Below are 23,362 nucleotides of genomic sequence, written 5' to 3'. Positions count from 1 at the left end.
AAGGGACAAATTATTCATCGCCTGGTGGTTTTCCAGGCACTCACAAAGTGAGATTCTTACCAAGGATGCAGATGTATCCAGTGTGAGCTTCACTTTATTTTAAAGGAACAGAAGAAACTAGAAAAAGGCAGATTCTTGTTTCCACCTGGCCTGTGACTCACATTCGTCCTCTGTGGGTCAGAGATTGTTTACTGCTGTTCAAACAAACCATAAAGTGATTCATTAACCACAAATCAAAGACCAGCACAAAGTAAATGGGCCTCAGCAGAGAGTGGTGAATATCCATTTATTCATTTTGTGGCAGAAACAGTCATAATTGTGGACATTGAAACCAGCTTCTATTAACATTAGATGGCAGAGCTGACACAGTGGCTCAGTTTGTCCTTTTCAGGTGTTTGTTGAAAGCGAGCAGAGGACGGCTTGAACAGCTTTGAGCAGAGCGAGCCACATTTAGCTGGTCATAGAACAAAACACACACGTTTAAAGGAGCACAATGGAAGTGCAGCTGACCTGAAAAGGAGGTCGCCCATTAAGTCACATTATTTGGTCTTGCAGCAAGCAATGGCACCAAGCTCATGAACTGAGTTTGACATTATTACGACATTATTCAGGGTCCGTTTTACCACGGCTCGTTTGACAAAATGAAAAAGCTCTTCAGACATCTACAGCGCAGCTCCATATTATAAAAGCAGTGTTAAATGTTGCCCAGCCGGTCGATCAGCCAGCTTTATAAAATAGATGTTTTTGTCCATACTGACGTCCAAACCCGGGGGCGCTCCGGTCACACCCAGTCTTTGGGGTTTCGTAACGCATCCAGCATCTCAGCCTCCCGGGTGCCTTTGGCAGGCTCGTGCATGTACTCCCACCTGAGGATGACGAGTGATTCTGTTACCACGCGACGCGGGCAGCCTGCTGTCGACACAAGCGAGGTGCAAACAGTGCTTTGAAGAGGCAGCAGCTTACCTTGCGGTGAGTGGGAGGGACATGAGGATGCTCTCGATTCTTGAGCCGGGCGTGGCCAGGCCAAACTTCACTCCCCTGTCGTACACCAGGTTAAACTCCACATACCTGCAGAGCAACACATCCTCACTGTAGGCTCAAAACTTCCTGTTCATCGTTTAAGGTGATCAGGTGCTGTATGAAAACACATAAGAACAAACCAAGGCAGCCCATTCTCTGGGTTTACTTTCACAGGAATAATATTGTAATGCGTATTTATTCATTTTGTTTTCTTTGTTACTGTGACAGGTTTGTGGTAGAGATGGCACGATACCACTTTTTAATGTCCGATACCGATATCATAAATTTGGATATCTGCCGATACCGATATGAATCCGATATAGTGTTCTAATCAATACGACTGTTTTTTTAATATCTTGCTGCATTTTGTACAAGTTCATACTCAAGTTTAAAAAAACAAACAAACACTAAAGCTGTTCTGTTAAACCTGTGTGTAAAAACTATTTCATAGTTCAGCAACACTGATCAATCTAATAAACGTAAACCTGCTCCATCCTCCCTATTCTGGTATTTTAAAGAGTACTTAGCAGAAATATTAAGCAACCTGACTAATAGGGCTGCAAACGCCCCACAAAAAAAAATAAATAGGGAACCACCCCCCACCCTCCGCTTCGTGATGCTTAATCGACGTAATCAACTTTAATTTAATGTGTGTAAAAGAAAATTCACAGAAATCAATTATTTTTCCACAATAATTAATTAGATTCAACATCTTCCTTCAACAGAACTGCAGACTGCACAGATGGTATCCTTCCCAAAGGAAAAGGTAGTATAGCTTACTAGGGTATATTAGACTTAACAGTTACTATATACAGTAATGGACTTCTATACATCAGATTAAAACTTTGGGTGTAAGATTCAGATAATTATTTATTAAAAGCTCGACATTTTAAATGAGAATAAGAAAGAAAAGTATGTCTTTGTGCCCCCTTTTCCCTGTTCATGCCCTATCGGCCCCCCTGGCTAAACTTTGCTAGATCCGCCCCTGCACAGTTACAGCCGTCAGCTGTAGAAAAAGATCCTGGTGTAGAAAGTAATATTAAATAAATTCTAATAACAGCTGATCAAGCTTAAACGTGCTGCTGTTGTTCAGCCGCTGGTTTCCTCTTTCTGGCGCAAAGTGGGCCAAAAACAAAGAAGAGAAACGATCAGCTGATCATTGATCAGTTTGGTGATTGAAGCAGCAACAGGAGAGAGAGAGAGGCAGTCGCTCCATATATCGGTTGTTAAGCTTAACGCTAAAATGCTTTACAAACATTCAGAGATGAACTTTGCTCTACTTCTCTGGGATCACTTCCTCGGAGATGAAATGCCGGGTTGGCAGCGAAGCTGCAAATGCTCAACCAGACCGCCGACAGGCCTCGCACGCCACAGCCGCTCTATCACGTGACGCATACTGCCCCGACGTGCGAAAGTTATGAGCTGAATTACGTCATGTCACAAGTTTTGTGAGGCGCTTTCTGTATGTGCCAACACATACCACACTGAGCTAATCTGAACAATCTAATCACTCTACTGGTTTCCAGCTTGCTATGTACTTCCCTCTCAAACTCGCCCTTTAAGTCAGTCTCTGTGTTGTTAGCGACTCCCTGCCAGGATCCACTCCAGCTTCAGACCACACTGCAGCCAGAGCTCAATCACACAAGTGAAGGAAGACTAAACCTGAGACTGGCAGTCACTGCAAGTGTGTGGCCTGAAAAACAGGACGGACTGACTTGGATCAGCTGGTCTGTGAACCCTTTATAATTTTGTGTTTATTTGAGCTCAAATATTCTTAAAGGAAAATCTGAATAAAAATAATATCAAACTTTGATGTGTTACTTGTTGTAGAAAATGAGCAAAGGTGCAAAAATAAGTGAAGCTTTGTTTCGGTGTCTAGTGTGGATCCCTCCTGCAGCAGTAACTGTAACTAAAGCTTTGTGTCGATCCGACCTGTAGCCTCTTCCTCTGCACAGCATCACCTCTGGGACGTCTGCGTTTCCTTGCATGACGTGCTCACTGCAGGTTCTTCTGCAACATTTCTGCGTGTCAGGACGCTCACTCTGACTTCAAAACAGTCCCTTTAGTCTTCTTCGACTCCTCTATGATAAAAAGACTTGTGTGTTTAAGGTCACTGTGTTGATGTGTGAATTTTATTATTTGTGCAAAATCCAAGATGAGCATGAACAGCTCTTTGTTGAAGACCTCAGAAGTCTTGTTTGTAGACTTCCACAAAGATCTGAAAATCAAACTGATGCCTGATCAGATGGGTTCTCTCTTATTTACTGTTTGGTGCTACTCACCGGCCTCGTCGAACCTGCTGCCAGTCCTTCTCCTCATCAGAAAAAGAGTCATTGAGATGTTTGTACACGATGGGCAGATAGCAGGGCACCACCGTGCGGGCGCAGCTCTTGACGAAGCTGAACACTTCCTCCTGATTCGGGGAGTCCAGGTCGTCAAAGAAGATTCCTCCTATACCGCGGGTCTCTCCTCTGTGGCGGACGTAGAAGTACCTGTCACACCTGGGCAACATGCAGTAACATATACTGAGACAGAAGCAGGGCCAAATAAATATCCAAATATATGGCATGACATACGACAAATGAAGTCTGGAAGACAGATTTGCCTGTATGTTGATATCAGTATTTATAATGAGCGAGTAATGAAAATTTAGAAAGTAAAATAAAACGTTCAAAAAACCTAAAGATGCAAGAGAAATGTCCTCTCAACCACGTTATGAGCAGTGATGTTCCACAGTTTGTCCACCAGAGGGAGCTCTGCAACTTCTCTGTTGCTTGGATCACCACAAACACACCAACTCAGCAGATTCCACAAAACAGCAGTAATAGTAGTAGTGAGGATTAAAAATAAATATGAATTGTGTTTATGTTCCATTTTTCCTGAGAGAAAAAGAAAAATATCGGCCGATATATCAGACTTTTAAATCATCAAACGTCAGTATAGGTATCAAAGCTCCAAATGGGCTCTAAATGAATTAACAGCAAGTCAACTGAAAGCATGTCTGTAGAGACAGTAAACTGTGCTACATTTAGTGGATGAGAGGGGTGCCAATCGTCTCTGTAAGAGGAAAGGCATATTTATGAAAACATCACATTATTCCTTAAATGTAAAACTTTACTTCATACAGCAAACATCAGATAAACCACACCCATCATTTCCCACTGAAGTCAATCCCTGACTAACGTCTTGGCTCAACGGTTTTTCTGCAACTGCAGATTTTAGGCAAAGACTTCCTCTTATCATCACTCCACAGTGGGGATACACCCAGTGCAAATCCACACACAGATGCGTACGTGCTGAAGGACGCACGTGCAAGTGCAGGGGACGAGCGTGGGACTAACCGAACCGTACCATTTCTTAAAGTCGGGGTAGTACTGTGGGTGGTGCTTGTCACAGGCCTCCTTCAGGGTTTTGTGGAAATGAAAGGCATCTTCCTTATCTATATACACCGGGGTCAGGTCTGTGCCTCCACCGAACCACCACTGCTTAGTGCCTGGAACAAGGAAGAAGGAAACAAGGGTTATCATTCACTCCCACACTCAGCTGTGTCACTGACACTGAGAGCCAACTGCTGATGTGATGAAGGCCTAATGCTTACCATCTTCCTCCTCAATCTCAAAGTATCTGTAGTTGAAGTGCACAGTGGGAATATGGGGGTTTTTGGGGTGGATAACGGAGCTTACTCCCATGGCAACAAATGGCAGTTTACCTGGGAAAAATAAAGATACCAATATTAAAGTTTAAACCGCTGCGTTCAATAACACAAATCGCAGTAGTCAAAACTCACCATCTTTCCCTTTGAGGACCTTTCCTCTGCTCCTCATCTGCTTCGCAGCCTCCTCTGTCAGGTTCCCAAACACCACCGACACATTAACACCCGCCTTCTCAAACACCTTTCCGTCCTGCATCACACAGCTGATGCCTCCACCACCTGACACAGACACAGTCAGTTTACTTTTGGTTCTTCTTTAAGCAAATATAATCATGTTACACTACGTGGATATTTTATGTCAGGCAGAAGCGCCTCACCTTCCTTCCTCTTCCACCGGTCAACCCTGAACGTCCCACCGTCCACTTTCTCCAGGGCTTTGCAGAAGTCGGCCTGAGTCTCCATGATCAGCATCTCCATCTTCGTACGCATCTCGTCCTTGTTCCCCTGCAGCACACTAATGTCAGTCACCGGCGGAGACATAAAGCCCCGGCACCTCTGAAGAATGTCCGCTTCTTCCCCCGTCTCCTTTGCGGCTCGGGGGACCCTCGTTGCCATCTCTGCGCGCTGGAAGTGGTCAGTGTTAGCTAGAAACCCCGCTACGGCCGCCGCCGCTGTTACTGCTGCGGCTCCGCTGAGCGCCAGGGCTCCCCTCCTGGTATTCCCGGACCTGCCTGCGGTCCCATGGGACACGAACCTCACGCCGGTACCCCTCGAAAACCATCTCGTTCCCGGAAGCAAAGGCACTGACCGACTGTGAGTGGAGGCTAGCCGCGAAACGGACTCTCCGGCACTAGCGAGCCCCTTTAACGGAGAAGTTAAACATCGTCTCGCGGCGCTGTGAGCCGTTTTGTTCACCGAGTAAAAGACGATGGTGGCCATCTGTGGACAAGACACGATTCTCTGTCCGTGTGTCCGGCCTGTCACTGTGTTCTCACCACCAACTTAAAACTGTGTCAGAAGTTTCACCTACGTGATATCAGGCATGTTTTAGATGAAGGGGCGTGGTTTGTCAAAGGAGATAAACGCAACATGGGAAATGTCGTTCTCCATTATCGCGGTGCGGGGCTCAGAATGATGCATGCCTACACAAAACTCCAAGACCCAGAGTTCAGTGCGCCACACAAACGTTGCATTCAAAGACTTCAAAGACTTCTCTGTTTGGGGACGCATTTAAGGACCTCTGTTTCTCATACGATTGTTCATAACATTGATTGATTTTTTTAGACTTCTGCGGGAAATCTTCGTCTTAACTTCGACGACGTAACCGGAAACCCCATTGAACCCTAACGCTGCAACCTCCCACAGCTTTCAGGTCATTGCTACATGTTACATATCCTGGGAGGTGCACATCCGGTTACATGGAAGTTTATCGGGGAGCGTTAAAAGGAGTTTGTGCTTACTTCCAAAGTTATGACTTAGAATTGCAGCAGAAGTGTAAATCGGGCATAACTCTTTATCAGTGAGTCAAAATATAAAACAAGCTGATTCCCTGTCACCGTACAGTCATCTGTCAATGTGAGAAATCTGAGAAAAGCACCAAATGTGAGCTGGAATGTGACGTGTAATTCAAACGTTACACGAAAAGTCACGCTAGTTTGGGGTGTCAAACATAGGGCCCAAGGACCAGAATAGGCCCACCACAAACTCCAGTATGGCCCACTGGATGTCTTTGGAAAATGTGATGGGAGGCAGTTTGGACTTCTAACTGTACTTTCATAACTTTAACAGCTTTTTCTACTGACAAACACGACCATGGCCATTCAAACTACACCAAAGTAATTAAGAAAAAGATGGGGGAAAAACATTTTTTGGACTACCTACTATAGAAATATTTATATATATTTATAATTATTTCTTTATTTTAAAAGTGGATGCTTCTGAAAATTAGCAAAAACTTTGTGTTTAATAATTACAGCACCACCTTGCCAATGAACTACCAGAACTTTCTGTAATTGAGTAATTTCTTACAATTTAAGCCCAGAGAGCCATGCTGATAGCAGCATTTGTTTATCGTGTGCAAAAAAGACATATTGTTCAAATAGCACTTCTTTTTCTTATATTAGGATAAATGCAGGAATAAATGTGTTGTTAAACATTTTCACACTGACAGAAGTTTCACTGCTCCTACAAACATAAGATCAAACTGATTTAAAACTAGTTAGAAATCTCTGCTCTGGATCCCCGCTTTTCTTATCAAGAAAAAGAAAAAAGTATAACAAGTAATGATTACATTTTTTTCATCCATCTGAACTGGTTTGATCGTCCTGGCATTGTGCGTACAGACTCCCTATCATATCTTCTTCTTCAGTATTTTTAATTATAACGTGTCTGGTTTTACACAACATTTCTGGATGTAAAATCCCCAGGCTCTATGGCTTCCCTTCTTATGCCTTTTTATCATTATCTATAACAACGAAAGAGTTTCGGATTAGTGTAAAGTTTGTGTTCAGGGTTTTGACACGCTGAGCTGCACTGTTGGAGGTGGTCAGTTCTGTGGAGCTTCAGTGTTTCTCCGCACTTAAAGAAGAGGCAGTTGGGAGTAAACGGGAAAAGAAAGGGTCTGATAGTGACACAGGAAAGGTGGACAGATAAGAGGTAAAGAGATGGGATGGATGAAGGCTGGGGTAGATAGAAAAATGTTAGGGGAAGGGTGGAGACAAGGCAGAGGCATGGGAAAGATAAAGGAAGGTAATAAATAAAATAAAAGACATATTCAAAGTGGGAATACGGTGATGATGACGATTATGATTAAAATATAGTCATACAGGGTGTAACAGTAACAGAGAGATAAACATATCTGTATTTATAAATGACATACTGGGTAATGATGTATAAATGATGAATTAAACACTTACTAATACCTTACTAATGCTTAATACTGTGACTTTATTATTAAGTATATATATCCAGTTGCTAGCTTGATAAAATCGAGCTCTCTTGCTGAAAAGAGGCAGAAACTTGTACCCACGTAGTGTGCACTGTTGCTGATTCTAATCATCCACGAGTGTTTTTTTATTGACTCATACATAAAGAAATACGAAATTTACTTTTGAAAAGTAAACACATCATATAATGCGTTCGTTTTTATAAAGTCCTGAATCATTCACCAGCATCTGCAGCATTGCTGCCACAACACTTCCTGCTGAAGGCTCCTTTCAGTTGTTTCATTTTTGAGAAACATCTTTGCAAAGGTTCACCCTTTAATCACAAGGCTTATTATAAACAAATGAGAGCATGCAAAAGTATAACTTCCAGGTTTTTTAAACTACTTTGGGGTGAAAGTCTAGAGTTACTTTAACCTGTGCTAACCATTTACACTGACGTGTTGTACACATACTTCTTATCAGAGAGGTGGTTGGAGATAAATGACTTCCTTGTAAATTTTCTCTTTTCTCTGCCCTCTTGACACTTTTTAATCTTTCATCTGTTGCCTGATTTTGTTTTACTTGCCTGCTTTTTTTTTATTCTTTAATAAAACCCAAAATTAGATAAAAAATGTCACGACGTATAAAATGCAAATAAAAACGGAATGCAAAGACTCGCGAATCTCACAAACCCAAGTTTTATTCAGAACATAACACAGAAAACATATCAGTGTTTAAACTCTTCGTATTCTGGTTTTGTTTACATTTTACACGTCGTCCTGACATTTTTGGAATTGGTTTGTTTTTTTTATTCTCACCGTAGATAAAGAGGCAATCTTCTAAGTGCAGCCTATCCTGGCTCAAATGTGCGCTTTAGTTTTGTTTAGTCATAAAAATGTGCAATAATGGAAAGACTCGCACAAAAGGACCCAGTTTATCTAGATTAGTGCTTTAAATTTAATCGACCTCAGCCTGGAGGAACAGATAACTCATTTAATAACTTTACTTTATTAAATATTTACGGTCTTTTAATACCTCCTGGCTTTTCCCTCATGTTTACGCTGTGTTCATGGAGATTTTCTTTTTTGTGAATGCGTTTAGCAGGTGGCGTGCGCATGCGCATGTGTAAAGCGTGTTGCTGGTCTCTATGACGACGTGTCTATTAAACCTTTTAGGGGCCGTGGAGAGACTTGAAGCAGATTATGTGCACAGGTGTTGCTCCACAGGCCGGCGGGGACTACGCAGGCCAGTTAGACGGTCGATTTGTTGTTTTACTGAAACAGGAAGAGCTGCTGCTGGTGAGTTTAACATCACTGTTGTCACATTTTACACTGCTGCTTTAAAACCGATCGATGTAATCCGACTGGGTCCAGTCTGCTCTCAGCCTGCCCTCCATACGCTCTAAAGCGATTGAAACAAATAAAGTAAAAGCTAAAGATGACTCTGTGTCTGTGTTTTAAGCTGCCTGCTGGAAGCGGCTGTGACCCAAACACACATGCACTGAATCAAAAGCGCGTATAAATCTATAGATGTTAGCAAGTGAGGGATATTATATAGGTATTAAAGCCAAAAAGATTGTAGATTTTGACAGCTATTCAACTTTGATCTAATACATGAGATGGGCACAAAGCCCTGCTACAGATTTATACCTAACATATAAATGAACCCACTTAAAAATGGCTGTGATGGAGTTTTTACCATAACATGGCAAATACAGGTGCTCACAAACGCTGCAACACAGAAACATATTTCTTTTGGATTGTCTGTTGTTAGTTTTCTTAAAGCACAGGCCCGCTGTGAATAACCCTGGTCTGCCTCTATGTGCTGATCTTTGCATTATTCTTTATACTTAATGTTAACGAGCTGTTAGTGGTGCCCGGGTCGTTGGACATCAGCACCATGACTACCACTGAAGAGCCATCATTGGCTGGATGTCATGTTCCTACACTTGGGTAAATAAGGTTATCTGTGCTGATATGTACCTCCTTTGTTTTCTGACCTTTACTGTTATATTTTGGCATAAAATAAACATCACATATTATAGAGGGACACTGGATTTATTCAGGTTTCTGTGTGATCACCACAAATAATGTATTTAATGAGGAAGCCTATGATTATGCACTTTTTGTCTCATGTATTAAGCACCAGTCAAGAAATCATCCAACCTGTTGGTGGCAGCCTCTCTGTGATTAAACACTACAAGAGAAACCCGAGAACACAACCAGCAGATAAAAACAATATAACAACACAATCCACACAAATGCAGCATCATAAACAGCAGGTCAGATACTAAGATTTAAATCAAGGGAAATTTAAGCCTCAAGTTTGAGAACAATGCACGTTTTACTCTACAGGAAAGATGCTCACCGTGTAATCCCAGATGTATCCTGCAGGGTGTTTTCTGCACTGTGATCTGTACTTATTAGACTTCAATGAATAATATAAAACGGCTACTTTTCTCTTGAAGCCAAGTCACCCTCTCACAGAAAACAGTGAGCAGAAAATAATCATCAGCGATTTTAAACCTGAGGTGTTGTTGGGCTGCACAGGTGATCTCCACGGTCTACAGCAGGGCTGCCCAATCCCAGTCCTCGAGAGCTACTATCCTGCAGCTTTTAGATGCATCCCTACTCCAACACAGCTGAATCAAATGGTTTGATTACCTCTTCAGCATGCCATCATGTTTGGCAAAGGCCTGATAACAAGCCATTCATTTGATTCGGGTGTGTGGGAACAAGGATGCATCTAAAAGCTGCAGGACGGTAGCTCTCGAGGACCGGGATTGGGCACCCCTGGTCTACAGCGATGATTGCATCGTCACTGTGCTGTCTCAGGCTTGACTTCACTTTCTTTGGGTGCTACAGTGTGAGTGTGTGCAGGGAGAAAAACTTTTATAAGCATTACGTCACATCCTTCCGTCCCCTCTTTCAGTTCGGTGGTAGATGATGAGCGAAACAGTTTGCACAAAGACTCAGGAGGAGTACGAGGACGACTTTGAGAAAGATCTGGACTGGCTGATCAGTGAGGAAGGCCGGAGCGGGGACCAGGTAGGTCTGACATTACATCTCCTGCATCTCGTCTTTCTAATCTTTCTTTCCTTTTTAGCATGCAGTATATATCTGAATGCTGCTCTACTTGCTGCAGGCTGAATGAGGTGTGTATACCTGAGCCTGCTCTGTGAAAGTGTGACAGCGAGCAGTGTTGAGTTACCAGACCTGGCACACCGAGTTTGGATGTGAAACCTATGCTGCTGAAATGCAGCGGCATACTTTCACTGTTCCACTGCTGGATGCAATATTGATGAGCAAAATAAAACATACCTGTTATCTGTTGCTCAGTATTGATGTTGCACCTTCATTTACATGCAGACTTAATTAACGCATGCAGAGTACGTCTGTCTTATCCCCCACAGGGCTCTGACTATGAGGACATAGAGGCAGACATTGACAAAGAACTGGAGGAGGGTGAGAAACGACAGGGAATGAAAGGAAAGGAGAATAACTACAAGGAAACAAAGCGAGACAACAAAACAGAGCAACTGGAAGAAGCTGAAGAGAGGTGGCCATCTCCTATGGAACCATTGGAGTATGACTCAGACAGGGACAGTCCCAGTAAGTCATCACCTACAGCCCCACCTCCTCCAGGGATGGATGACCAAACAGACGAGGAGAAGAAGTACATCCTCGAGAAGATCCAGCAGGCTAACCGGGAGCTGCAGGATCAGGAAGTGCCAGATATGACACGACGGAGGCGGTTGCATTTTAAAGAGACATTGGTGGACCTGGTGGTGCCTCCGCTGCAGTTTGAGAGAGATGGCAGCAGCGATGAAGTAGAGGGGAAAAATGGGAGCAAGGAAAGAGCTGAGGATGCACCGGCAGATACTGAAGTGTCGGGAAAGCTGTCCGAGCTAAAGATTTCACCTCGCAATGAAAGCAGGAGTTCTGAAGGAGGTTCTGGCAGGGCTGGGGAGAGCAGCGAGGGAGGCCAGGGGATGAAGGAGGGCAGAGTCCTTGTGGAGAAGGACGGGAAGTTTGACCTGGTCAGCCTAAAAGAGGTGGAGAGTCAAGCCCTTTTCCCTCCTTTAGCGAACAACTTCAGTGACAGTTCACGCTCCTCGCCTCGTGTTCAGGAGCAAAATGTAAACTCTGTTAAGATCCACAGTTCCTCCTCTTCTCCTCGCCTTCGGGCTGCCTCCTCCTTGTTTCCACAGGCAATAGATCACCTTCGGGCCCCCAGACCTCCAGCACAACCAAAGAGCAGGCCTAGCTCAGCCAGCCAGAGTCAGAGAGGCAGCCAGAGGAAAAGCAGCAAGAGGCGGGTGCAGTCTGCCACGGAGACACCCAGCCAGGCCACGTACACCCTGACCCCACAGCAGAAAGAGCAGCTGCAGAAGATCCAGGAGAGGAAGCAGAGGCTGGCCAGAGAGGTAGGAAATGCAGCCAATTAGGTCATTTCAAAAAAAGGTCTGGCTATGGTTGCTACATTTCTTCACAGTTGTTATGTTTCTCAGGCAGAACAGAGGAGGCATGAGGAAGAAGAGCTGAAGAGGCAGGAGAATGAGCTGGCCTTCAAAGCCTGGCTGATGAGGAAGAAAGAGCAGCTTCAGGAGGAGAGAAGGATCCACAGAGCCCAGGAAATCGAGAGAATGAATTGTCAAGTATGGCCACACGGGGGCACAGTAAGCTCATAACACAGTCGCTACACGAGGACCACTTTTCCCCCAACACTTTTTGTGTCTTAAACTTTGATGCAATACAAAGAAAGTGTCCGGTAAAAGTGACCCGACTGAGGATGGTAATACGCTGCTTCTGCGTCCCCCGTTAGAGAGACTCCAACCCGGACCCGGAGGAGGCCTTCAGGTCATGGCTTCAGAGGAAGCAGGAGCAGCAGCACAAGGAGAGGCAGCTGGTGGAGTTCAAGAGGCTGGAGGAGGACAGCGGGTACCTGTTACACAGCCGTGAGGAGTGCGACGAGGCTTTCAAACTGTACGTCTGCTTTTAAACTTCGTAACCTGCAGAAAGTTTTCATATGATGACTTCCTGGCACATGTAAGAGTAGAGACAATCACGTCTGTCACCACTTGTTTCTGCTCTAAGGTGAAGTTTACAGGTTGAATTTTGGTTCATTGATTTATATCCTGTCAGGAGTAAAGTTACATTTAGACAATATTAATAATAAAAAGCAGGCTAATGATGCAGCCCTCATCTGGCTACAAAGGGCAAATATTCTGAAAGCGTGCTGGAAGTATCAGCTGACTGACAGATACCTTTTTCCTCCCTCAGGTGGCTGAAGCGAAAGCGGACGGAGAAGCGAGCGGAGCAGCAGGCGGCCCGAGAGCACTCCCGCAGGCTGGTGTTAGAGGAGCGGCGTGCGCGGCGCATGAGGGACTTGATGTGCACCGCCAGTGAAAGCAAACCGTTCAGAGTCACTGAACAGCTGGCCTACCGCTTCTGAGCCGAACCAACCCGGCACGCCGACCAAAGCCACATGTTACCTCTAATCAGGGTCCCCACAAACTCAAACTAAGGACTCGGGCTCGTTACAGAAAGCAGGTATAAACTCCCAAGTTTGTTAAACACGAGATGAGCGAAATCCAGGTTATTTGTTCCAGAAAGAGGGTTAACTGAAACTCTGACTCCCCCCGACACACTGTTTCATTTCCTCATTGATAGGGTTAATATCAAAGTGTGTAGCAGAATGCATTAACATGCACATGAAATCCCAGGTTTAGTTTAGTGGTGCATTTAACACGAGTGCTTTCAGAATCAACCAGCCTTGGATCATGGATGTGATCAGCACACACTGTACAACTCAAAATCTGTTGGCTACATGTCTGTAACATGCTGACTCTGTGGTCAGTAAGGCAGCTGGCTGCTAAATATTTCAATGACACTTTTCTGTCCACCTCTTTTCTTTTTTACGATAAATATGACTCAGTCCACTGGATGGATGGATGGGTGGATGGATGGATGGATGGGTGGCTGGATGGATGGATGGATGGATGGGTGGGTGGGTGGATGGGTAGGTAGATGGATGGATGGATGGATGGGTGGGTGGGTTCCCTGCTATGGTGAACCATGACATCACAGCTCTGCTGTTTGTCTACTCGTGTGTTTGACTCTGATCAGTTCTGATCAGCGGGAAGCACAAACTCAGAGTTTACTGACCCTGGTTTCTGTAGCAGGGCCCTGGTGGAGTTTCTTGTTCGTCATTTTTGAGCTCGAGTACATTTGTAAAAGTACCACAGTGACCTCTCCTCTGTAAAAAACTGAATAACAGTAAAAACAGGTGTGGCATGGTTTGAGTAAATGCTTGCACAAGTTGTGAGTATGGGCGGAGCTCCTGACAAAGCGCTGCGATGTAATCCTGAATAAAGATGACCTTTTTCTTATCGTCTGTCTTTTCTCTGAGAGTTTGGTTACATAAATACAACGTTTTCTGATAAACAGTATTGTTAGTTGCTATACGTAATCACACACAAAACAATATGGACACAAAACACATGAAATATTTTTAATTTATAGGCATGTACACATACATGTGTTCTTCAGCATTTCAGAATTAAACAGTAAAACATTTTGAACCCACGTAGAAAAGCCAAGTTACTCTTATTTATTTTTCTTCTTCACCTGATCTCCAGTGCACGACTCGACCGTTCTGGACCAACCACACAAAGTAATAAAAGACCGTTATTCAACACGTATTCCTTGAAACAGGAATAATTGGCATCTTTTATGAAAAAAAGTTTCTTATATTAAATGTAGCCAGCAGCTGTCATTACAAGACAAACACAATGAAAAACCAAACACACTCTGTCCTCGTGTCAGTGAGCATCTTAGGCAGTGTTGTGCAGAGTGATTTATTACAACTAATGAACTAACCTGACTAAAGATGTTTCCCGTTTCACTTAAATATTCAACAAGACACTAATTATTCAGATGAGTCTCATTTTAGACTCGGAGAAAACAACAGTGCACCGCGTATTTAAAAATATATTACAGTCATAGAAATACAAACTAATAAAAAGGGATAATGTGCTTAATATCATACTTGCCTGTACCATTTGTGAAGACACAAGTTAATATATGAACATACAGTGAAAATATTGGTGTTTAAGTCTGTTGCCCAAAGCAGTGAAACTTCACAGTTGAGTGAGATTACAGATACAAGCTGACGACATCGTGTCGCTCCAAACACACGGAGGCTGTGATTGGATCGAACGCCCAAGAACCAAAATGTAAACTCAAGGTTGAACGAGAAGCAGGAGGAAAAATCAAAATAACACAAAACGACATTAACCTTGCACTTCCAAAACAGTAGAAAAATAGAAATGTTCTGATCCAGAGGTCATTCAATAAATAACATATACAAGTGTTTGACTGAAGAAGGTGGCGCCATTCTGACGTTTCTACAACTCATCTTTGGGGTTGATGTTGAGACCTTGACCGAACACATGCTGCGTGTCCAGGGCCTGGACCACCTCGTCCGCCTGCAGTCGCTCCTGTAGCAGGAAACAGTTTGTCCAACACATTTATTAAACAGCACAAATTCAGTGAGATTTTTTTGTGTTTGTACATTTTTGGTTAAAACATTCTTCCTTTCCAAACGGTCCCAGTGATTTCTACCAGTATAACCAGTATCACACAGGATTACTTTTCATAATAAGTTGTTCTACTGTTGAGACTTTAATACAGCAGCATGTAATTAAGTACACAGTGATCACTGGCACATGACTCCTGCCTCTTAAGAGGTCCTGACATATCGACAGAACACCTGAACCTTTTCTTGATAGAACGACAACAAAGTGCACGAAACAAAGCAAGTGTCCAGCACTGAATCCTCTGACAGCGTCCTCCAGTAGAAACTAAGGTAGTTTTTATTCTACCAACTGAGTAACAATGTGACACTGTTACAGTGTAACCAGTTACTTCTCTCAGTTTATTCTGCAAACACGGTAACTAGACACTCCAACAGCACATGTAGACAAAGAAACTATGTTTTACCAGTTCTCTGTAGAGTGGGTTCAGGGTGAACCAGAGAGCCACAGCACACCTCTGCCCACTCGTGACGGCCTTCACGCCGTGTGGATTTTCCCCTCCTGATGAGAAACCTACCATTCTGCCACACTTTGGTTTCACTGATGCCTGAAGGGGACGACAGAAGGACAGACGTGAGGCTACGATGATCTTGTGATGTGAGCACAAAGCTGAAGATAAACCGTGACACTTAAAAATCATCAACTTCACACGTTATTAGGATTTTAAAGTAAATATTATGTTCATGAGTTTTTGGGTTTCCAACGGTCCAGTTCCTCAGATTTTTTTAAGGTCACACTGCACACCATGCAGGGATATTCCAGCTTTCCAGCCATCAACTCTGTGAAACACCTTGTTGGTGCAAAAATACTCATGCTTGTCAGACTATGTTAGCTTTTTAGACTCAGCTGAAAAAATGTGTCCTTTGGCTGGTTTCAATTTAAAATGAGTTCCTTGCCAGGTTGTCTTTGAATGATTAATGTGTTAAATGGCTTAAACAAAAAAACATTCCTCTGAAAACTAGTGACAAAGCAGCCTGAAGAACTACTGCTCAAGAACATTTAACACGAACTTACAAGTAAACGTGTTTGGAAGCAAAACAAATAAAAGCTATGAAATCATCTTTGCTGAGCAAACTTCTCACCGTGACGGTTTTGGCATCCATTTCTGTAAATATGAACTCCCCTCCTTCAAAGTCGGCATTTAGATATAAGAGTGCACTGAAACAAAGAAGGACATTGAAGCAGGAACGTCTCACAGTATAAAACAAACCTCACAAACACATTCTGTCTGGATAAACCTCGTACCTGTAGTCTCTGTTTGTGTAAGCTGGAGGTTCCTTCCAGCACTCATTGGCATCAGGGTCCAACAAGCAGTTGTCAGCATGGATGGGATGGCTCAGGTCGTTCCTGTGATCTTGCTGACCTAAGGGGAAAATGACGACACTGCTTTTCATCTGACGGTAAACGCAACAACCACCAATCCATCTTCCTGGATATCCGGTCGTTCAGTCTGACGTCACTAGCCGTGTCTGGGCCTAAACTCCGCTGCAGGTCCATATATCAAACGATCACTATGGCATTACTGAGAGTTAAAAACTGTCTAAAGTCTTTCATCTTTAATAAAATGATCAGCGTTCTGCTCTACCAGGTGTAACAACTGAGTTTAACATCCAGGCATCCATGAAAACGGAATTTATGACGTTTAACGGAGTTAGAAGTTAGCAGGGAGTTAGCTCGCTAGCTTCTATCTAAATACAATATAGCATGTCCTGACTGCGGGGTTTTGGAAACAAATTCAAACGTACAGCTCTGTTATCACTTCCAGCATAAATGAAGACAGAAAACTAAACAGCAGTGACGTTTGTAGGGTTACTGAAGTTGGGCTAGCTGGTATATAATGATGTGCTACGTCACTGCTAGCGACACAGCTATGTTAGCATAATATAAACAAGCTAACTTTTTTCCCACTCGATAAAAGTTAACGTGAGTGTTCTCGGTGGTCAGGAACAAATGTAATCGCATGGCAGGATGCTGTAAAAGGACCAAACTTCAGCCAGGAGAACAACTGAGATAATCCATCCACAATACGAGGTTAGTCATTCATATACTGCTGCATGGGCTGGGCTGTAGTTACAGCCTAAGGTTTTAAAAACTGAGCTTAAATAAATGATTAGCGGTAATAAAAGCCGAGGGAGGTCAACAGGGATCACTGACTGTTTTAGGAGCTTTTTGAGATCAAATAGAAGAAAATACAAAACATTAAACATGTTAACAACACAAAAGCCATATTAAACGCAGACTACTTTAGACCCGGAAGTAGGATTCGTCACCTCATCACTTAACGACCGGATTTGAAATCATCGGTGTGAAAGGCAGCATTTTATTTCCTTTACTAAACACTGGTTTTGGCATCAGCTGAAGACCTTTGATGGCTGTCCGGCACACCAGGTGTGTGTAGGAGAAGTGCAACGTGGAGTTTAGCACGAAATACGACTCGATGATTCGTCTCGCCCGCTCGCTGGTTTCGTAGAAGAGGCGAGCACTTCTCATTGGCACTCTGCCCTCAAAGCCGTGCTGGGAGGAGAGAGGGAAAATTTAAACGCCATCAGAGTGGAGGTAACCTAACAGTCCTGTTTACAGTTTATGAAGCTTGTCCTAACATTCATAACCAGACTGGAAATTAGAGACTTGTTTGTTTAGTGACCAGTGTTTACCTGCAGGGTTTTAAGCACACTGGCTCCTTCGAACTTCTCATTGGGAGTGTGAGGGGACATCCTCCCTTTGTAACCGTCTCCTGCCATCGTGACAGTCTTTAGGACAAGAATACAAAAACCACTTTAAACACAGTTTCACACACTGAGACAGAAACAAATGCACGATCTGTAAAACTGTCCTTACATGTGCCAGCAGTCTGAGCTCTGCACACTCTTCCTCAGATAAAACATGATCCAGCAGCACCCGCTGGGTCCCGTTCAAAGCCGCCGAGTTCTGCACCAGCTGCACGCCCTCGTACAACAAGGGGCCCCCTGCACAGATCACAGCATGGGAAGAAGGCAGACTGTTATCTCAGCCAGTGCTGGTCTTCATCCTTTTAGCTCCTCATTCTGCTCCGTCTGTGTTAGCACCAAACTTTACCTTCCTTGAGACTCTGCGGAGACGTGACGGTGACATTTTTCTTATGCGAGATGGGAACATACTCCATCCAGCCATCGGTGCCTGAGGGAACGCTGAATGTGGAGAGAACCTGGTGTGAAGATACCCACTCAGGAGCAGCAGCGACATACAGTACGAACATTTTCTGAATTTAACGCTCACAACACAAATACTGGAACTGTGTTTAGCTTCGTGGACATCTCCACCTGCCTGGAGCTGGAACAAACCAGCGTGCCCTTTGAAGGTTTGACACACAGATTTAAAAACGTCCGTCTATAAAGCTGAGCGAGCGTGGCGAGAGTGAACCAACACATGCCTTTAATCTAGAAACGTTGGATTTGTGAACTGAAGGCAGTCTTTTCATTACCAGACAAATATAATATAAACAAAAGGATGAATACACATCACGTTGTTTACAGTGTTTCACCTGTTTGAGTCATCTCTTCCACCTGTGCTCCTCCAGTAGTTCTGAAAGCAAAGAGAAACTGTAAATGTGCATGTACTGTTACGTGTGGCGGCATGGCCAGCAGGTGGCGCTGTTAGCTGAGCAGATAGACGTGCAGCAGCCATGCCAGACACCTGTTACCCCTGCTTTGAATGAGCCAGCAGCAGCAGGGGCGCATTAAGGCTGCTACACACTCTGCAGGAGATCTGCTCTGCATCACAAACATACGGACTCACTTACCAACAACTGCTCGTTAAATTACAAACAATCTCCTTCATTTTTGGGGGAAAACAAAATTAAAGAACGTTGGTTTGTTATTAAGTGCTCAAAGGCTGCTCCAGGGTTTTATAGCATAACTTACCCCTTCTGTGAATTCTGCACCCATGATTTTGCTGCCAATCAGAAGGAGCTTTAGTTCCTGTTTGTGCCTCCTCTGGTACCATGCAGCTTTCTGTTGAACAAAAAAGGATTTATGGTGAACAGAGTAAAGGAAAATGTCATCTGCACTGTTTTTCTGCTCTCGGACAAACTCCACCTCTCTGAGGTTAAAACCCTGCTGTCGACTCACCTGATAACAACCAAACTAATTAGTTGCAAATTGTTTCTGTTTTAGTTCCACTTACTTTTCCAACCCTCGACTCCAGAGACACAACAACAGCATCAAATGGCAGCAAACAGTAAACATGTCTCACTTTAAACGTTTGATTTATTTCTATGTTATAAATAATAAATAACGGTTTTATTTTGTTCTCTCGAGCAGAAAACGCCTTCAGACAAAATTATTCATATTTTAATACGAGTCCCAGATAACTCAGAGGTCTGTCCATACTTTCTCCAAGCTCTAAAAGTCACAGGGTATTTCTTGTCCGTATAAAGGAAATGAGAATGAGACCGTGTTTCCTTTGGCTCTGCGCTTCAGTGCCAGGGCTAATGGTTTGTGATGAACTCTGCTCATTTTCTCAGAGGGAAACTTTCCCTCCTCGGGGTAAAAAAGGAATAATACTGCAGTAACACAGAGAGCTGCTCTGCATTGAGGTGGATTGTATAAGATCTAAAGCTCCCACAGTGTCTCACACACTTCTGTGATTTTTTTCCTCCTCACGAGTGCCTAAGAAGCCAGACTCATCAGTGGGGAGGCGGTCGGACGTGGCACGGGACCCCGGACTCTGTAAATGAACTCTCCCCAAAAGTTATAATAAATAACAGGCTTTAGGAGAAAAGCTGTTTACTTGGAGCTGAACCGAGGCAGCGTTTGACTCTTAAAGCAGCTGATCAGAGTTTAGGAAGAACAAACGCTCAGCGCACAAGTAGCTGATGAGCAGTAGTCAGCCTCTGCAGATTTCATTTTCACTAGCGTGCAGACATTTAGCCTTTAGTTACTCAGAATAACAATAAAAGAGATGGCAGGGGAAAATATGTTGCCGTAAACATTGCATGTCGATAGAGTGAAATGTGCCGAGTGCTGCCAGCTGGGTGGAAAACGTACACGAGTGAAAAGCAAACTTGAAGAGGCAGCAGCTGCCAAGTGGCAAGTAGCTGCTTCATCCAAGACATACAGCAGGAGGGCCGCTGCCTCTCGTCTCCTCGGGTTTCCTTAAATCCACACTTTTCCTCTCCAGTCCCGGACGTCTCACGCCAACACTCCTGTTACATTGCTGCACATCCATCTCAAGTGGAATCTTTAGCCTTTATTTAATCTTTCATTACTGTTTCTTTGACGCACTTGCCAGTTACCTCAGCCTCATTCCTCTCAGCGCAGAAAGGTGTTTGAAAGAGTTTAAACATTGTTCTCATAACTTAAAAGAAACCGCATAAAGCCCGGAGCGCCTCGATTAACCTGATTACACCGTCCAGCTTTGAGGCTTTGAAAAGAGGGAAAAGAACGAGCAGAGTCTGCAGCTTCGTTCTCACGTCTGCAGATAATTAACAAATACCGGCGGCGATCAGTGCTACCCCTCGGCCTCCTAGTGATGCACATATGGGATGAATTTCAAAATCCTACGTCACCTTGTTCCCAAGTTATCGCATTCAGCACCTCTGACCTGAAATATCACCTCTGACCTTTAACCTTGAGGTCAGAGGTCACTGAGACTCGAACTTTGTGTCCACGCCACCTGCCTTCCAGTCGCTTCAGTGAAATCTTCTCAAATGAATTGTTGGCGTTTTATTTGCATTTTTACTTTCATCGGTAAAACTTTACATACGAACTCAAACAAACAGAGGCCAAAATAAATGATCGCAGCTCTCTCATGCAACATCCTGCATATTCGAGCAGTAACGTAGCCGGGCACAGACACTAAACACACTCGACACGTTGCTCTTCTTATGAAGTTTAATTTAGAGGCCCATTCACTAAATTCATCTGGTGTCTTCACGTCCAAACACATCAGCTCCTTACCTCTCGTGGCTCAGCATCATGTCCCAGCTCCTCTCTGTAGTAATCGGCGTTCTCCTTCATGAACTCCTCTCCCTCGTGGAACAAAAGGTAGGTGAGGGCGCACTGCAGCGCCTCCTCCAGCCTGCCCGCTGCAGAGAGACACACAAAGCAAATGAAGGAGTTTTATCTTGGAGTTTCCACAGGAGTAGACTGTAACATGCATGTCACACATGTGCAAAGCGTGTAACGAGTGTTTTGTGAAAGGACTGGAGTATGTGAGTATATGAGACCCATGTGTCACAGCTGACGTTCCAAAACTCTCATTACAAACAAAGCCAAAGGTTGACGTAGTGGAGACGGCGCACACACAGGCTCAGGTTGCTACAACAGAAGGAGACCAGCGCCCGTCACCGAGCGCTTCCTGAGACGTCTGCGAGCACAAACGCACTCCTGACGAGAGGCTGAAGGTTAACCAGAGCTCTCCTACCTCTGCTGAAGTTTATTATCTCCTCCCAGGCGTCAGAGTGTGGAGCTTTGGGAAAATGCCACTGACGTGTTTAGGAAAAAGCTGCAACGGTATGAGTCCTGCTGGTGCTGAGGAGTGAAACAGCAGGAGGCCACAGTGTCACAGGCAGCGACGTTCCTGCCTCGCAGGCAACAAGCAGCTGCCTTAAATGTTAGCACGAGTGCTCCGCGCATGAACTTTTTATCAAGAAAACAATGTCGGACAAAAGTTCAAACTTTTTAAGTCTGATTTTTGAGTCATTTCCATTATTATCACACAGCAGCCAAAGAAAGAGACACACCCACACTCAGACCCACTGATCCACGATTCCTTATTGGAGCCACATGTTTACAGGTCACCACGATAATCAGTGATGTCACAACTCCTCAGCGCCATCTTTTCCCGTCTACGCTTTGTTGCCGTGCCAACACTTCTGTGCTGAACTCTTCACTCCCTCGTTTAGATGTTTTCACACTCGCGTGCACCACAGAGCACCAGCATCAGGTTCAGCCACGCCGTTGATGCTCGTGATACAAGGTGAGACTCGACCGGCGTGCCGATCCACTCGTCTGCAGCTCTTTGTGGTCGTGGGGCCTTCGTGTACACACACGTCTGTGTTTGTGTGGGCGTTGGATTCATGGGTGGATCCATCTTCATAATTGTGCAGTCAGACTGAGCTTCACACAGACACAGATAATGTCTGAAAGTATTGTGCAGTCACCATTTTTTACACTAAAGAACAACCTACCTTTGAAGTAGGCAAACTGAAGGTAATCGTAGTGCAGAGGCAGGTAGTTCTCCATAGGTGAGAGGCGGCCGGGTCGAGTGGCGAGGTCTCTGACACACTCGTGCTCGCAGTGCAGCAGCTGAGTGAAGTGATCTGCAAACAACGAAAGATCTCAGAGCTGGTCTTTGATTTGAGTTTAGCATAAATTCCTTCTGCTGTGAGACGAGGACGTGACTCTTCCAGGTAGGTAACCACGGGGTCGTGCAGAGAGCGAACTCTCATGTTGTTGCTTTATATGTTCATAGTTCCAGAAACTGAAAAGATGTTTGACAATAGGCCTGAAAGAAGCCGCAGGAGGGATCCTGTTACAGGATGTCCTGTGTTCAAAGTGCACAGACACGCCATAAATGCACTCCAACATACACACATAACAAACAGACACTTCATGTTATAGTTACTGCAACTCATACAGATGGTATGAGACCAGATCTGGGATTTACGCACGTTAAAGGCCGACTTTCAGCTGGTCTAATGGAAAAGAGCCCGAGCTAATCTCAGGGCAGATACTTCATCAAAACACTGACGAGTCCCAGTAAAGTCTAAGCTAAAACACAGAACATCTGAGAACTTTCCGAGTCCAAATTTGGAAAATAACTGGATAAAAACGTTGATGAATACATGAAAAAGGTTCTCGCAGTTTTCCAGTCTTGGCAGATCTTTTTAGAATGAAACATTTATGGAAATTCAAAAAACAAGGCTCAGCACATGATTTCCTCATGTTGATCCCCGAGAGGAGAGCCAGCAGAGCTCGATGAGCGTGCTTTATGAGGACGTGTGCTCATCGTTTATGTGCAAGTATACTGAGGCGATGTCTGAGCAGCTGCAGCAGCGCTTTCCTTACTCTCTCGCAGGAGCAAAGGTCGGGTCTGAATCATGCAAAGGGATTTGACTTTCTGGGTCAGTGAAGGAGAAAGTAATCCTTTAAAACTCCCGTATATGCGAGTCATGTTGCGCATTATGAC

General features: G+C 44.2%; 3 protein-coding genes across 9 annotated transcripts in view; 1 reads left to right on the top strand and 2 right to left on the bottom strand.

Moving 5' to 3' along the window:
- Positions 1 to 267: 267 nt before the first annotated feature.
- On the bottom strand, positions 268 to 5,728 carry cpox (coproporphyrinogen oxidase). The gene is made up of 7 exons (XM_040052627.1): positions 5,050 to 5,728; positions 4,808 to 4,951; positions 4,619 to 4,729; positions 4,372 to 4,513; positions 3,303 to 3,521; positions 964 to 1,068; positions 268 to 866 (listed from the first exon to the last, which is right to left on the bottom strand). The coding sequence occupies exons 1-7, from the start codon at positions 5,609 to 5,611 to the stop codon at positions 782 to 784; spliced, it is 1,368 nt and encodes a 455-aa protein (XP_039908561.1). The 5' UTR covers positions 5,612 to 5,728; the 3' UTR covers positions 268 to 781.
- A 107-nt stretch (positions 5,729 to 5,835) lies between these two features.
- Positions 5,836 to 13,588, top strand: ccdc181 (coiled-coil domain containing 181). 3 transcript variants are annotated; one of them, XM_040052624.1, is made up of 6 exons: positions 5,836 to 8,894; positions 10,528 to 10,643; positions 11,009 to 12,022; positions 12,107 to 12,253; positions 12,421 to 12,581; positions 12,879 to 13,588. In XM_040052624.1, exons 2-6 carry the CDS (start codon positions 10,539 to 10,541, stop codon positions 13,048 to 13,050), a joined length of 1,599 nt encoding a protein of 532 aa, XP_039908558.1. In that variant the 5' UTR covers positions 5,836 to 8,894; positions 10,528 to 10,538; the 3' UTR covers positions 13,051 to 13,588. The 3 variants fall into 3 exon arrangements, with proteins under 3 accessions (XP_039908558.1, XP_039908557.1, XP_039908560.1); XM_040052623.1 differs by having other exon boundaries at positions 12,107 to 12,274; XM_040052626.1 differs by lacking the exons at positions 5,836 to 8,894; positions 10,528 to 10,643 and adding an exon at positions 10,667 to 10,750 and having other exon boundaries at positions 12,107 to 12,274.
- Positions 13,589 to 14,095: 507 nt separating this feature from the next.
- p3h2 (prolyl 3-hydroxylase 2) overlaps positions 14,096 to 23,362 on the bottom strand; it is a 46,257-nt gene continuing 36,990 nt past the window's right edge. The window contains exons 4-15 of one of the 5 annotated variants that reach the window (XM_040052619.1): positions 22,362 to 22,493; positions 21,130 to 21,257; positions 19,093 to 19,182; positions 18,714 to 18,754; positions 18,269 to 18,360; positions 18,032 to 18,159; positions 17,848 to 17,943; positions 17,557 to 17,707; positions 16,439 to 16,556; positions 16,276 to 16,351; positions 15,642 to 15,740; positions 14,096 to 14,766 (exon numbers count right to left, since the gene is read on the bottom strand). In XM_040052619.1, coding sequence (XP_039908553.1) covers positions 14,641 to 14,766; positions 15,642 to 15,740; positions 16,276 to 16,351; positions 16,439 to 16,556; positions 17,557 to 17,707; positions 17,848 to 17,943; positions 18,032 to 18,159; positions 18,269 to 18,360; positions 18,714 to 18,754; positions 19,093 to 19,182; positions 21,130 to 21,257; positions 22,362 to 22,493 — 1,277 coding nt within the window. In that variant the 3' untranslated portion in view covers positions 14,096 to 14,640. Of the gene's footprint in view, positions 15,098 to 15,599; positions 15,741 to 16,275; positions 16,352 to 16,438; positions 16,557 to 17,463; positions 17,708 to 17,847; positions 17,944 to 18,031; positions 18,160 to 18,268; positions 18,361 to 18,713; positions 18,755 to 19,092; positions 19,183 to 21,129; positions 21,258 to 22,361; positions 22,494 to 23,362 lie in introns of those variants that run through there. The other 4 variants (XM_040052620.1, XM_040052618.1, XM_040052621.1 and 1 more) reach the window with 4 other exon arrangements.

This window comes from Simochromis diagramma, unplaced genomic scaffold (genome assembly GCF_900408965.1).
Source record: "Simochromis diagramma unplaced genomic scaffold, fSimDia1.1 OVJJ01000419.1, whole genome shotgun sequence".
NCBI classification, from domain to species: Eukaryota; Metazoa; Chordata; class Actinopteri; order Cichliformes; family Cichlidae; genus Simochromis; species Simochromis diagramma.
The sequence above is the reverse complement of the archived record's forward strand: the minus strand, read 5'-3'. Positions and strand labels throughout refer to the sequence as shown.